Genomic DNA, 11,942 nt, shown 5'->3' on the forward strand with positions numbered 1-11,942 from the left:
CGAATGTTGGCTAAAAGACCCAAGTGTGTTGTTAGCTGGTATGATTGGGCAAGTATGAGGGGTAGCTAGTGAAATGGAGATATGATAATGTAGATAGAGAGAGGGAGGGATGGGTGGAGGTGCAAGGCAAGATGGTGTGAGTAAGGATGTGCAAGAGTAGGGTAGAGAAGGCAGAGTAATGGGGATGTGATGAGTGGCACAGCAGGATGAGGCTGAGTGCGGCTTTGCAGTAATGTTTCGTGAACTACTGAGATCATTGAAAAGTTTGCGCTGCTGCAGCCAGGTCCTCATGATGACATCGCTTCTTGTGCCCTCCTGTGCGATGTGCAACCAGGTTGCATTCGTCTTCTCGGGAGGTCCCTTCCGCCCATTGGAAATGAACCTCTCTGCATGCTGTGACTCCCTCTATAAGCACACGGAGGGAGTCATGGGAGAGCCTGGATACAACCGTGCACCTATGTGCAGTGCTCGTCAGTATTTGCAGCACCTCAATGCTGTAGAATACTGATGGCACAATTGTCAAAATTAATTTGGCCATGGTCCCTTTAAGGAAACCGGCTGATGACCTATCATTAGATTACATCATCAGGCCCGTTTCCTTTTAATTCAACGGGAACCTCGAAGGGCGGGCTTAACGTACCCTATCAACAGAAAATTCTTCTCTCAGAGCGGGATGGACCCAGCAGCAGGGTCGCAACCCACCAGCCGCACTGAGCCCGCTTCGGTAGGCGAAATCACGGCCTCTGTGTTTCTTGTACTAGGATACCCAAATCTCTCTGAACACCAACATTTAATAGTTTCACATCATTTAAAAATATTCTGTTTTCTATTCTTCCTACCAAAGTGAATAACCACATTTCGCCACATACTACATCTGCCACCTTATTGCCCACTCACTTAACCTGTCTATATTCCTTTTAAGGCTCGTTAACGTGTCCTCCTCACATCTTACTTTTCCACCTAGCTTTGTATCGTCAGCAAACCTGGATACATTGCACTCGGTCCCTTCATCTAAGTCATTAATATAGATTGTAAATAGCTGAAGCCCCAGCACTGATCCTTGCGGCATTCCACTTGTTACAGCCTGCCAATCTGAAAATTACCCATTTATCCCTACACTTTTTTCTGCCTGTTAACCAATCCTTTATCTATGCTAATAAAAATACCCCTAACCTCTTGTGTCTTTATCTTGCTTAACAACCTTTTATGTGGCACCTTATTGAATGCTTTATGGAAATCCAAATATACTACATCCACTGGTTCAAAACCCAATTGTTTGAGTATGTATTTTTTAAATTTGGGATTCCTAAGAGAACTAATTGGCATTAGAATTCTTTATACATAAATAAATGAATAAAGAAAGTCATTCACACAAAATCAGTGGAATAGATAAGGAAATTTATTCTACTAAATTGCTCATTATCTGACTTTATAAATTTGGACTGTTATTGTGGGCTCAATTTTCCCCAGTATTTGCGCCGTTTTTTTTTTGGAGCAGGCTGCTTTTTCTGGCCTAACTTAAAAATCCCCAGTTTCCCCAATCAATTTGCACCAGCGTAATTGAGTTAGTTACGAATTTTTTAAGTCCGTTTTTTTTTCAGCCAAAGGGGCCGTAACCAACCAGCCACCTATGCCACTTCTGGCCATTTAGGGAAGTTTCGCTAGCTGAGAGTTACTCCAGTTCTGATTAGGTCAGCGTATGTGGCCTGTCCTGAAAAACCTTCCCTAGAGTTAAGGAAATCGGCGCAGGTAAGGAAAGCGGCGCAGTGAAAGAATTGAAAAACACATAGCAGCAGCTTACCTCCAACCCCGCTCGAAGGCTGTCCAGTCCCTACACACACAGGAAAGCTGTCCGGTTCCATTCTGAGTCCTCGGTTCACATACACAGTCTGGTCCCATGAGAGAGAGAGAGAGAGACGGACGAACCGGCACCCGATCTTTTTGGCGCAGATCAAGGCTCCACCCTCCCTCGGGTTAGGCCACGCCAAAATGAAGAGATCCAACGGGGAAACTTACAACACTTTTTTTTTGCCGTACTTGGGCCACAAAAAATCAGGCGTAACTCTGAAACTACGCCAAAAAATGCTTTGGGGAAAATTGAGCCCTATGTCTCTTCTTTGTCCCTTGCTATACTTTATAACTACTGGGAGACACAGGAACCTTCTATTGTCTTAAATCCTGTAAATCCACTTTGTTAATTAGAAAGCTGCCATCTGTGTATTTTTGTGGACTTTGTTATATTATTTAATGGATATGTGCTGCAGATTAGCGTTATGTAATTTAGTTAAATTGCGATAATGTGTAAAACCCATGAGGAATTATTCATGTTTGAAACCAATTCTGAGCATATGTTGTACATGAGGATTTTGAAAAACTGTATCTGAAGATGAGAGGGAATACAAACAAACGTGGGAGCAGGGATTGTGACGCACAATGCGATTGGGCCACTTGGTAGCACCCCCGTGACAGAAGATCAAAAATTAGAACCAGAAGACACTGGTGTTACAACAGGATAGAGTCAGGCCGTGGAAGATGGAAGTGAACACGGAGTGCCAGTGAGACTGGGCCGATTTTGTAGCACCCCATGGTGAAGATATAAAAATCAGTAACAGAGGATTGCGAAGACACAGCAGAGAAGAAGAGCGGGTCAGCAGGCATGAATGGGGCAGGGGACAGGAATATAATTTGGAGAGGTGAGCAACACACTGGATCACAAGTGGGAGCCATGGAAATCCTGAAAGAGAATGGGAGAGAGACTGAGCGAGGCTCTGAATGGAACCTCGCTACTTGGTTAAAAGAGGGAGGGGGGTGGTGCGAGAGAGACGTAGCAAGTACCAATAGGAATACAGAAAAGGGAGCAAGTCTGGCTTACCAGTCAGAGAAGAGTTCTGTTAACGTTACAGGATAGGAAAATAAGTACAATTAAAAGCAGAAAACACTCAATTAATAGCTGAAAATAAACTCGCATCTGAGGGAAAAGAATCAGTTCCAGAAAAACAATGACATTGAAACTGATAGAAATGTCAGACCTTTGCTCCACTGTCAGCTGGTGGTTAGTGCAATGTCACAAGCTGTCACTTTAATGGGAAAATCAGACTGGGCAGATGTCACCAGATATGACGGGTGTAGATTCAAATTAATATAAAAATCTCCATTAGGAATTTTGACAGGTGATATCTGTTTTTAATCTTGTAATTTGCAATCCAGCAACTTTTTTTTTAAAAAGCTAATTGACAGAACAGTAATATTTTTTTCTGAGTCTATAAAACCTTAGCCATTATCTTTTATAAGAAAAAAATCCTCTAATGACTAGGTTCTGCTTGAGGCTTGTTAATTTTGTACATCTCCAGTTTCTGTTTGCTGATGCATGTTAAGAATTAATTACATCTGCATTTTGTGTCTGTCAGCATTTTAAAGAGCTGTACCAGCTTCAGTGTCGGAACTCTTGGGGGTGAATTTTCCGGGGGGTCACGGGCACAACCGATGGTGAGTTGGATGGGAAAGTGTTTTTTTGACAGCTGATCGGGACACCGCTGTCAACCCACCGCCATGCATGTTTACCAAATGTCGGGTCTGCAGCACTAAGCAGACCCGACACGCAGCAGCGGGAGAGGCAATTAAAATAATTAGTGGCTTGTTTAAAGCCGCTTAGCAATGCTTTTTTTCCAGCTTTTTGAATTTGACAGGTCACCCACCGGTTTCCCACTGTGCCTAGATGTCATCTGTGAAGCTAAGGCAGGAGGTCACTGTCCATTTTTTCAGCTTCTTCACCCATGGAAAGGGAAGAGGATCTCCCTGTGTGTAGTGACTCTCCATAAGCATATGGATGCGTTTATTTGTACTGTAAAAATTGGCCTCCCTTTGTCTCTGATTGATCCCTTTGGAGGATAAGCCACACCCTGAAGTTTCTGTGGAATGTGTAACTGGAACCGCCCAGCCCAAGTTCTCACTGACATCGCAAATTGTAACTCGATCCACTTTGACTTCCAGAAGACAGAGAGATTAGATCTCCCCAGAAGCCACCAAGTGCCAGTCAAAGTCCCTTACCCCAGCGCAAGTGCGTCCCTCCCCCCAGCAAAGTCGCTTGCCCCCCAGCGCAAGTGCTGCCTCCCCTCCCCCCGCCATAGATGGGGCATTGTGTGCAGATTGTTAACAGGTTTATTGGGTATGAAGTGAATAGTGACAGGGTCGTGACTTCTGGATTGGAACAACCTCTCCTCCAATCCCCCTCCCCATCTCTCTTTTCCCCCTCACTCCGTCTCTTTCTACACCCCACAAGCTCTCTCCCCCAGGCTTTCCCTCGTCCCCTCAAGCTCTCTCTCTTCCCCCTTCCAAGCGCTCTCTCTCTCTCTCAGCATCCCTTGGGAGCACGGTATATAAGCAGGCCACCCACGAGCTACCTGCACTCTGGAGTCTTATTAAAGGAGCTAAGATCACACTTGCTCATTGTACATAGTACTCAGTTTCATCCTTTATATGAGCCTAGCAATTGGCGACAAGGTAACGAACAACCGCGCGAAAATGCAAAAAACAGTTGGTATCCTGGAGAAGTTCTCAGAAGGAGACAATTGGGAGGCCGTCGTGGAGAGACTCGACCAATACTTCGTGGCCAGTGAGCTGGAAGGGGACGAGAACGCTACCAAACAAAGGGCAATCCTCCTAACTGGTCTGTGGGGCAAAAACCTATGCCTCATGAAGAACCTCCTAGCTCCGGCAAAACCAACAGAGAAATCCTATGAAGAATTGTGTACGCTGGTCCGGGAGCACCTAAATCCTAAGGAAAGCATTTTGATGGCAAGGTATTGGTTCTACACGTGTTAACGATCGGAGGGCCAGGAAGTGGTGAGCTATGTCGCCGGACTAAGGCGCCTCGCAGGACATTGTGAGTTTGAGGGATTCCTAGAACAAATGCTTAAGACTTTTTTTGTACTAGGCATTGGCCATGAGACAATCCTTCACAAACTTAACTCTAGAAACTAAGTAAAGCCATAACGATAGCCCAGGCATTTATGTCCACCAGCGACAACACCAAACAGATTTCGCAGAGTAAAGAAGTTTCGGCCAGTGCATAAAGTAATGTCGGTTTCGAGCAGAAATATACATGGCAGAACGTACACGCCGGCTGCTGCTGCCCGACCTCATGACCCAGAGTCCGCCATCAATCGTTAATGCGAGGCAGTTAACACCTTGTTGGCGTTGTGGAGGTGATCATCGACCCCATCAGTGCCACTTCAAGCACTATGCATGCAACGGTTGCAGAATAATGAGACACCTCCAGCGAATGTGCAGGCGAGCTGCAAACCCTGCAAACCACCACGTTGCAGAGGAAGATCGATCCACTGTGAATCAGGCTGAATTGGAGACTCGTACCGAGGAGGCAGAATTGTACGGGGTACACACATTCACTACGAAATGTCCAACAATAATGTTGAAAGTTCAACTGAATGGTATTCCAGTATCTATGGAACTGGACACGGGTGCAAGTCAGTCCATCATGAGTAAAAAGGCCTTCAACAGGCTGTGGGGTAAAAAGGCACACAGGCCCAAGCTCAGCCCCATTCACACCAAACTAGGGACTTACACCAAGGAACTAATCCCTGTAATTGGCAGTGCAGAAGTCAAAGTCTCCTATGAAGGAGCAGTACACGAACTCCTGCTGTGGATTGTGCCAGGGGATGGCCCCACATTGTTTGGCAGAAGCTGGCTGGGAAAAATCCACTGGAACTGGGACGACATCCAAGCGCTTTCGTCCGTTGACAACGCCTCGTGCCCAGGTTCTGAGCAGGTTTCCATCGTTGTTTGAGCCAGGCATTGGAAGCTTCTCGGGGGCAAAAGTGCAGATCCATTTGGTTCCCGGTACGCGACCCATCCACCACAAGGCACAGGCGGTACCGTACATGATGCGTGAGAAAGTGGAAATTGAGCTGGACAGGCTGCAGTGAGAAGGCATTATCGTGCCGGTGGAATTCAATGAGTGGACTAGTCTGATTGTCCCGGTACTTAAAGAGGACGGCACAGTTAGAATTTGTGAGGACTATAAAGTAACAATTCACCATTTTTCGCTACAGGACCAGTACCCGCTACCCAAGGCACATGACCTATTCGCGACCCTGGCTAAAGGGAAGACGTTCAGCAAGCTGGACCTGACCTCGGCCTACATGACGCAGGAGCTGGAGGAGTCTTCGAAAAGCCTCACCTGCATCAATACGCACAAAGGTCTGTTCATCTATAACCGGTGCCCGTTCGGGATTCAGTCGGCTGCGGCAATCGTCCAACGGAACATGGAGAGCCTGATAAAGTCGGTTCCTCGCACCGTGGTTTTCCAGGACGACATACTGGTTACAGGTCAGGACACTATTGAGTATTTGAAGAATCTGGAAGAGGTTCTTAGTCGGTTGAATCGCGTGGGGCTCAGGTTGAAACGCTCGAAGTGTATTTTCCTGGCGCAGGTGGTCGAGTTCTTGGGAAGAAGAATCGCGGCAGACGCCATCAGACCCACCAACGCCAAGATGGAGGCCATCAAGAACACGCCAAGACCGCAGAACGTGACGGAGCTGCGGTCGTTCCTGGGACTCCTTAACTATTTCGGTAATTTCCTACCTGGGTTAAGCACCCTGCTAGAACCCTTACATGCGGGAAACGACTGGGTATGGGGGAATTCACAAGAGGCTGCCTTTAAGAAAGCCAGAAATCTGTTGTGTTCAAACAAACTGCTTGTCCTGTATGACCCTTGTAAATGATTAGTGCTAGCTTGTGATGCGTCGTCATACGGGGTCAGGTGTGTGTTACAACAGGCTAACGAATCGGGGATCTTGCAACCGGTCGCTTATGCGTCCAGGAGTTTGTCCAAGGCCGAAAGGGCCTACAGCATGATTGAAAAAGAGGCTCTGGCATGCGTTTATGGGGTAAAAAAAAATGCACCAGTACTTATTTGGCTTCAAGTTTAGCTTGAAACTGACCACAAGCCACTCATATTGCTGTTCTCTGAAAGCAAAGGGATTAACACCAATGGCTCTGCCCACATCCAAAGATGGGCGCTCACGCTGTCGGCACACAACTATGTAATCTGCCACAGACCGGGCACAGAGAACTACGCAGCTGCTCTCAGTCAGCTGCCATTGCCCACAATGGCACAGCCAGCGGACTTGCTCATGGTCATGGAGACATTCGAGAATGAAAAGTCCCCCGTTACGGTCTGCCAGATTAGGACCTGGACCAACCAGGATCCTTTACTGTCCTTGGTTAAAAAAAACTGTGTCCTCCATGGGAGCTGGTCCAGTGTCCCAACAGAGATGCAGGAGGCGATTAAGCCGTTCCACAGGCGTAATGACGAAATGTCCCTACAGGCGGACAGTGTTGTGGGGCAATCGCGTGGTCTTGCCCAAGAAAGGCAGAGATACGTTCATATGTGAACTGCACAGCACCCATCCAGGCATTGTAATGATGAAAGCCATAGCCAGATCCCATGTATGGTGGCCAGGCATCGACTCAGATTCAGAGTCATGTGTGCGCCAGTGCAACACTTGCTCTCAGCTGAGCAATGCACCCAGAGAGGCACCACTAAGTTTGTGGTCGTGGCCCTCCAAACCGTGGTTGAGGATCCATGTAGACTATGCGGCCCATTTCTAGGCAAAATGTTTTTGGTTGTCGTGGACGCTTACTCAAAATGGATTGAATGTGCGATAATGTCTGTAAGCATGTCCACGGCCACTATTGAAAGCCTACGAGCCATGTTTGCCACGCACGGCCTGCCTGATGTCCTAGTCAGCGACAATGGGCTGTGCTTCACTTGTGCTGAATTCAAGGAATTCATGACCCGCAATGGGATCAAACACGTCGCATCTGCCCCGTTCAAGCCCGCATCCAACGGCCAGGCAGAACCGGCAGTTCAGACCATCAAGCAAAGCTTGAAATTTGTGTCGGAAGGCTCCCTGCAGACCTGGTTGCTCAGCTACCACAGCAGACCCCACTCACTCACCGGGGTTCCCCCAGCCGAGCTGCTCATGAAAAGGGCGGTAAAAACAAGGCTCTCTCTTGTCCACCCTGATCTCCATGATCATGTGGAGGGCAAGCGGCATCAACAAAGTGCGTACCATGACCGCGCAAATTTGTCACGCGATATTGAGAATAATGATCCCGTGTTTGTGCTCAATTATGGACATGGTCCCAAATGGCTCGCTGGCACGGTCACAGCCAAAGAGGGGAGTAGGGTGTTTCAGGTCAAATTGGCCAATGGACAAACGCACAGAAAACATTTGGACCAAATCAAATTGCGGTTCACCAACAGCTACGAACAACCTGAAGAAGACACCACCAACTTTGACCCTCCAACACACACACAATTGGCAACTGACATCATAGTTAACCACGAAACCGAACTCATCATCCCCAGCAGCCCGGCAAGGCCGGCTGCTCAACAGCCCAGTGAAGAACTCACCAACTCACCTACACCCGCATTTGTACCAAGACGATCGACAAGGAAGCGCAAAGCCCCAGATCTCACCTTGTAAATAAGTGTACTGTTGACTTCACGGGGGAGTGATGTTATGTAGTTAGCCCCTTGTATTACACTACCACCAGAGGGCCTACCTGTTGGAGTCCCAAGGGATCCCAGCATCCCTTGCGAGCACGGTATATAAGCAGGCCACCCACTAGGTACCTTCACTCTGGAGTCTTATTAAAGGAGCTAAGGTCACACTTGTTCATTGTACACAGTATCAGTTTCATCCTTTATTATGAGCATAGCACACGCCCCCCGACCCCTTCCCCCTCCCGGCACACTCTCCCCTCTTTCCCCCCCCAAAGTGCTCTCTCTCTCTCTCTCTCTCTCTCTCTCTCTCTCTCTTTCCCCCCCTGGCCCTCCAACCCCCAGGCTCTCGCTCTCTCTCCTCCCCACAAGTGCTCTCTTTCTCCCCCACCCCCCCCCCCCCACAAGCTCTCTCTTTTTCCCCTCCCCCAAGCTCTCTCTTTCTCTCTCTCTCTCTCTCTCTCTCTCTCTCTCCCCTCAAGCGCTCTCGCTCTCTCTCTCTCTCTCTCTCCCCTCCCCCCAAGCTCTCTCTCTCTCTCTCCCCACAGAAGCTCTCCCCACCTGCCCTAGCTCTCTTTTTCCCGTCCCCCCCAGGCTCTTTCTCTCTCGCCCCTCCCCTTCAGGCTCTCTCTCTCTCCCCGACGCAGCATGCAGCTCTCTCTCTCTCTCTCTCTCCCCACAGAAGCTCTCCCCACCTGCCCTAGCTCTCTTTTTCCCGTCCCCCCCAGGCTCTCTCTCTCTCGCCCCTCCCCTTCAGGCTCTCTCTCTCTCCCCGACGCAGCATGCAGCTCAGCTCTCTCTCTCTCCCCATCCGGCAGCTTCTCTACCCACCCCGGCCGCTTCTGTCATCCCATTCCCCCGCCCAGGATATCTCGCTCTCTCCCCTGGTCGCACCCTCCCCACGCGGAACGTGGTCGGACTGACTGTAGGGTCCTACTTCCGGTTCCGGCCGGAGGATCGGGGGCGGGGACTACAGAGCAAAAGCACATTACAAATAGTCACTTCGTAAGCATATGGAGGGAGTCATGGGAGAGCCTGGGTGCAGCCATGCACCTTTGTGCAGTGTTTGCAGCACCTAAGTGCTATAGAACACTGACAGCGCAAATGTCAAATAAAAGTTGGACATGGTCTCTTTAAGAAAAATGGTTGATGACATGTCATCATATGACGTCACCAGACCCATTTCCTCTAATTAGCCGGGTAACACGCTGGGCGGGCTTATCCAGCTCAATCAAGGGAAATTCATTCTACACAGCGAGCTGGAGCCGGAGCAGGGCCGGGACCTGCCACCGATGTCACCTGCCACGGACCCACCAAGGTTCGGAAATTTCAGCCCTTATTTTTTCCATTGAAAACGCCTAAGAGTATACACAGTGATGGAGGCAATCAAAGTGTGAATTGTGATATTGATGTGTTGGGAAATAGAGAGCCAATCAAGGTCATCAAGGACTGGTATAATGAATATGTGGGATAGGATATGGGTTGCAAAGTTTTAGATAAGTTGGGGTTTGTGAACAGTACTACAGAAGATCTGTATTATTACATCACTGCTGACACAATATATTATCCTTATTCTTCATCAATTTAATGGCCTTTCAATTTTTTTTGTCAAAGTTTAGAAACAGTCTTGTGCGATGAGTTAGGGCTTAAAAAGAGTGGATAGTTTTGATAGGGTGTTGACTGCAACGCAAAGCTTTTGTACTCATTTAATTGTTCTGAATTATAACTGAGTGCCTGTTATGCTCTTAAAATGGAGAATGTCCTGTATTTTATTTATTTTTTCAGCTCTTTTTATGCAGCAGATGTTGTATAGCTGATCCACGAAACCGTAATGGCAAAAGATGTGATCACAATCCTGTTTGTCAATAGTTATTTTACATATTATAAAGTGAATACAATGGCATTTTAGCTGCTGTTAATGTTGACCTAATCTTTCTTTCTGTCATATGCATAGATCCAACTTTTCACATAACACATCCTTATATTGATTTTTTTTTAAATATTTGGTTAATCCACAGATCAATTAAAAGATCAAGGAACTCCATCTCAGCCTGCAGCACCAGAGTTGGTTGGTGAAGATAAAAAATCCACAGGACCTGAAGAAATGCAGATGGAACAAAAGGATAGCTGTGAAAGTCCAGTATTTGTGCCTTTGGAAACGGACTCCAAGACAATGCATATTTATGCATCAGTGTCCCAATCCCATTCGAGCAGTGAAACAGCAAAAATGACTGAGAAGTTAGTTACTGCTGAGTTAAGTGATGGCTGTAACAAAACAAGTGCTCATGAAGGGCAATACATAGTGACATCTCAGAGTCATGATGCTATTTCATCTGTATTTGAATCCCCATTGGCCAGTCCAGAGGCAGCCAACCAATCTGATTCTGAGAGTGACCAGTGGATTCGAAATAACACAATTAATGAACCATCCGATGCTCTGGAAAATGATATAGCTTGTGTGTCATCAAACACGGCTTCCAAAAGAAATTCAGATTCTCAATTGCACAACCTGTTGACCACAGATCTGTCACTATTTGAGGGTTCTCCAGAAAGTACCGATGAAAATCATGGAGAAAATATAGCATAATTTGTTTTCTAACTTCATATTTTGGTTTACTTATGTGGTTTAAAGATTATTGCTCTTAATTAAAATTTATAATAAAGCTCTTAAATTTAATTCAAACTTAATTTGAGATCGAGGTGAAAATGCAATTCTGTTGAAAACAACGTCATCACTTTCTCTGTCGGATGTGATAACTGATGTTTCTGCATCTTATATTGTGAACTGAATTCAATTAAAGACAGACTATTCCCACATCTGTAATGGTAGAGTATAATAAATAATTACATTGATTATTACTTGTTGAAAAATGAAATAAGAATTTGTTATTCACCGAAACCATTTTCTGTCTTCATCCTCAGTGCATAATACTAAACAATTTCAATTTCTAACACTTTTGTGTTTTCACCATAGTAGAGGAGACATATTTTCCTCATTCTATACTGTATGACTAGAGAGGCACCAATAGAAAAAATCTTAAGTAGAATATGATATTCATACTACTGGGTTTCAAAATTCTCTGAGGCCACACCTGGAGTACTGCATGCAATTTTGGTTTCCATATTTACAAAAGGATATACTTGTTTTGGAGGCAGTTCAGAGAAGGTTCACTAGGTTGATTCCGGGGATGAAGGGGTTGACTTATGAGGAAAGGTTGAGTAGGTTGGGCCTCTACTCATTGGAATTCAGAAGAATGAGAGGTGATCTTATCGAAACGTATAAGGGGGCTTGACAAGGTGGGTGCAAAGAGGGTGTTTCCATTGATGGGGGAGACTAGAACTAGAGAGCATGATCTTAGAATAAGGGACGCCCCTTTAAAACAGAGATGAAGAGAAATTTCTTCTCTGAGGGTTG

General features: G+C 46.5%; 1 protein-coding gene across 3 annotated transcripts in view; it reads left to right on the forward strand.

Moving 5' to 3' along the window:
* ccdc149a (coiled-coil domain containing 149a) overlaps positions 1 to 11,381 on the forward strand; it is a 227,162-nt gene extending 215,781 nt beyond the window's left edge. For all 3 annotated transcript variants that reach the window (XM_070863485.1, XM_070863493.1, XM_070863499.1), the window contains one exon: positions 10,546 to 11,381. In XM_070863485.1, the coding sequence (XP_070719586.1) occupies positions 10,546 to 11,114 (569 nt within the window). In that variant the 3' untranslated portion in view covers positions 11,115 to 11,381. The remainder of the gene's footprint in view (positions 1 to 10,545) is intronic.
* The last annotated feature ends 561 nt before the right edge of the window (positions 11,382 to 11,942 follow it).

The sequence above is a fragment of the Pristiophorus japonicus genome, chromosome 2 (assembly GCF_044704955.1).
Source record: "Pristiophorus japonicus isolate sPriJap1 chromosome 2, sPriJap1.hap1, whole genome shotgun sequence".
In the NCBI taxonomy this organism is placed as follows: Eukaryota; Metazoa; Chordata; class Chondrichthyes; family Pristiophoridae; genus Pristiophorus; species Pristiophorus japonicus.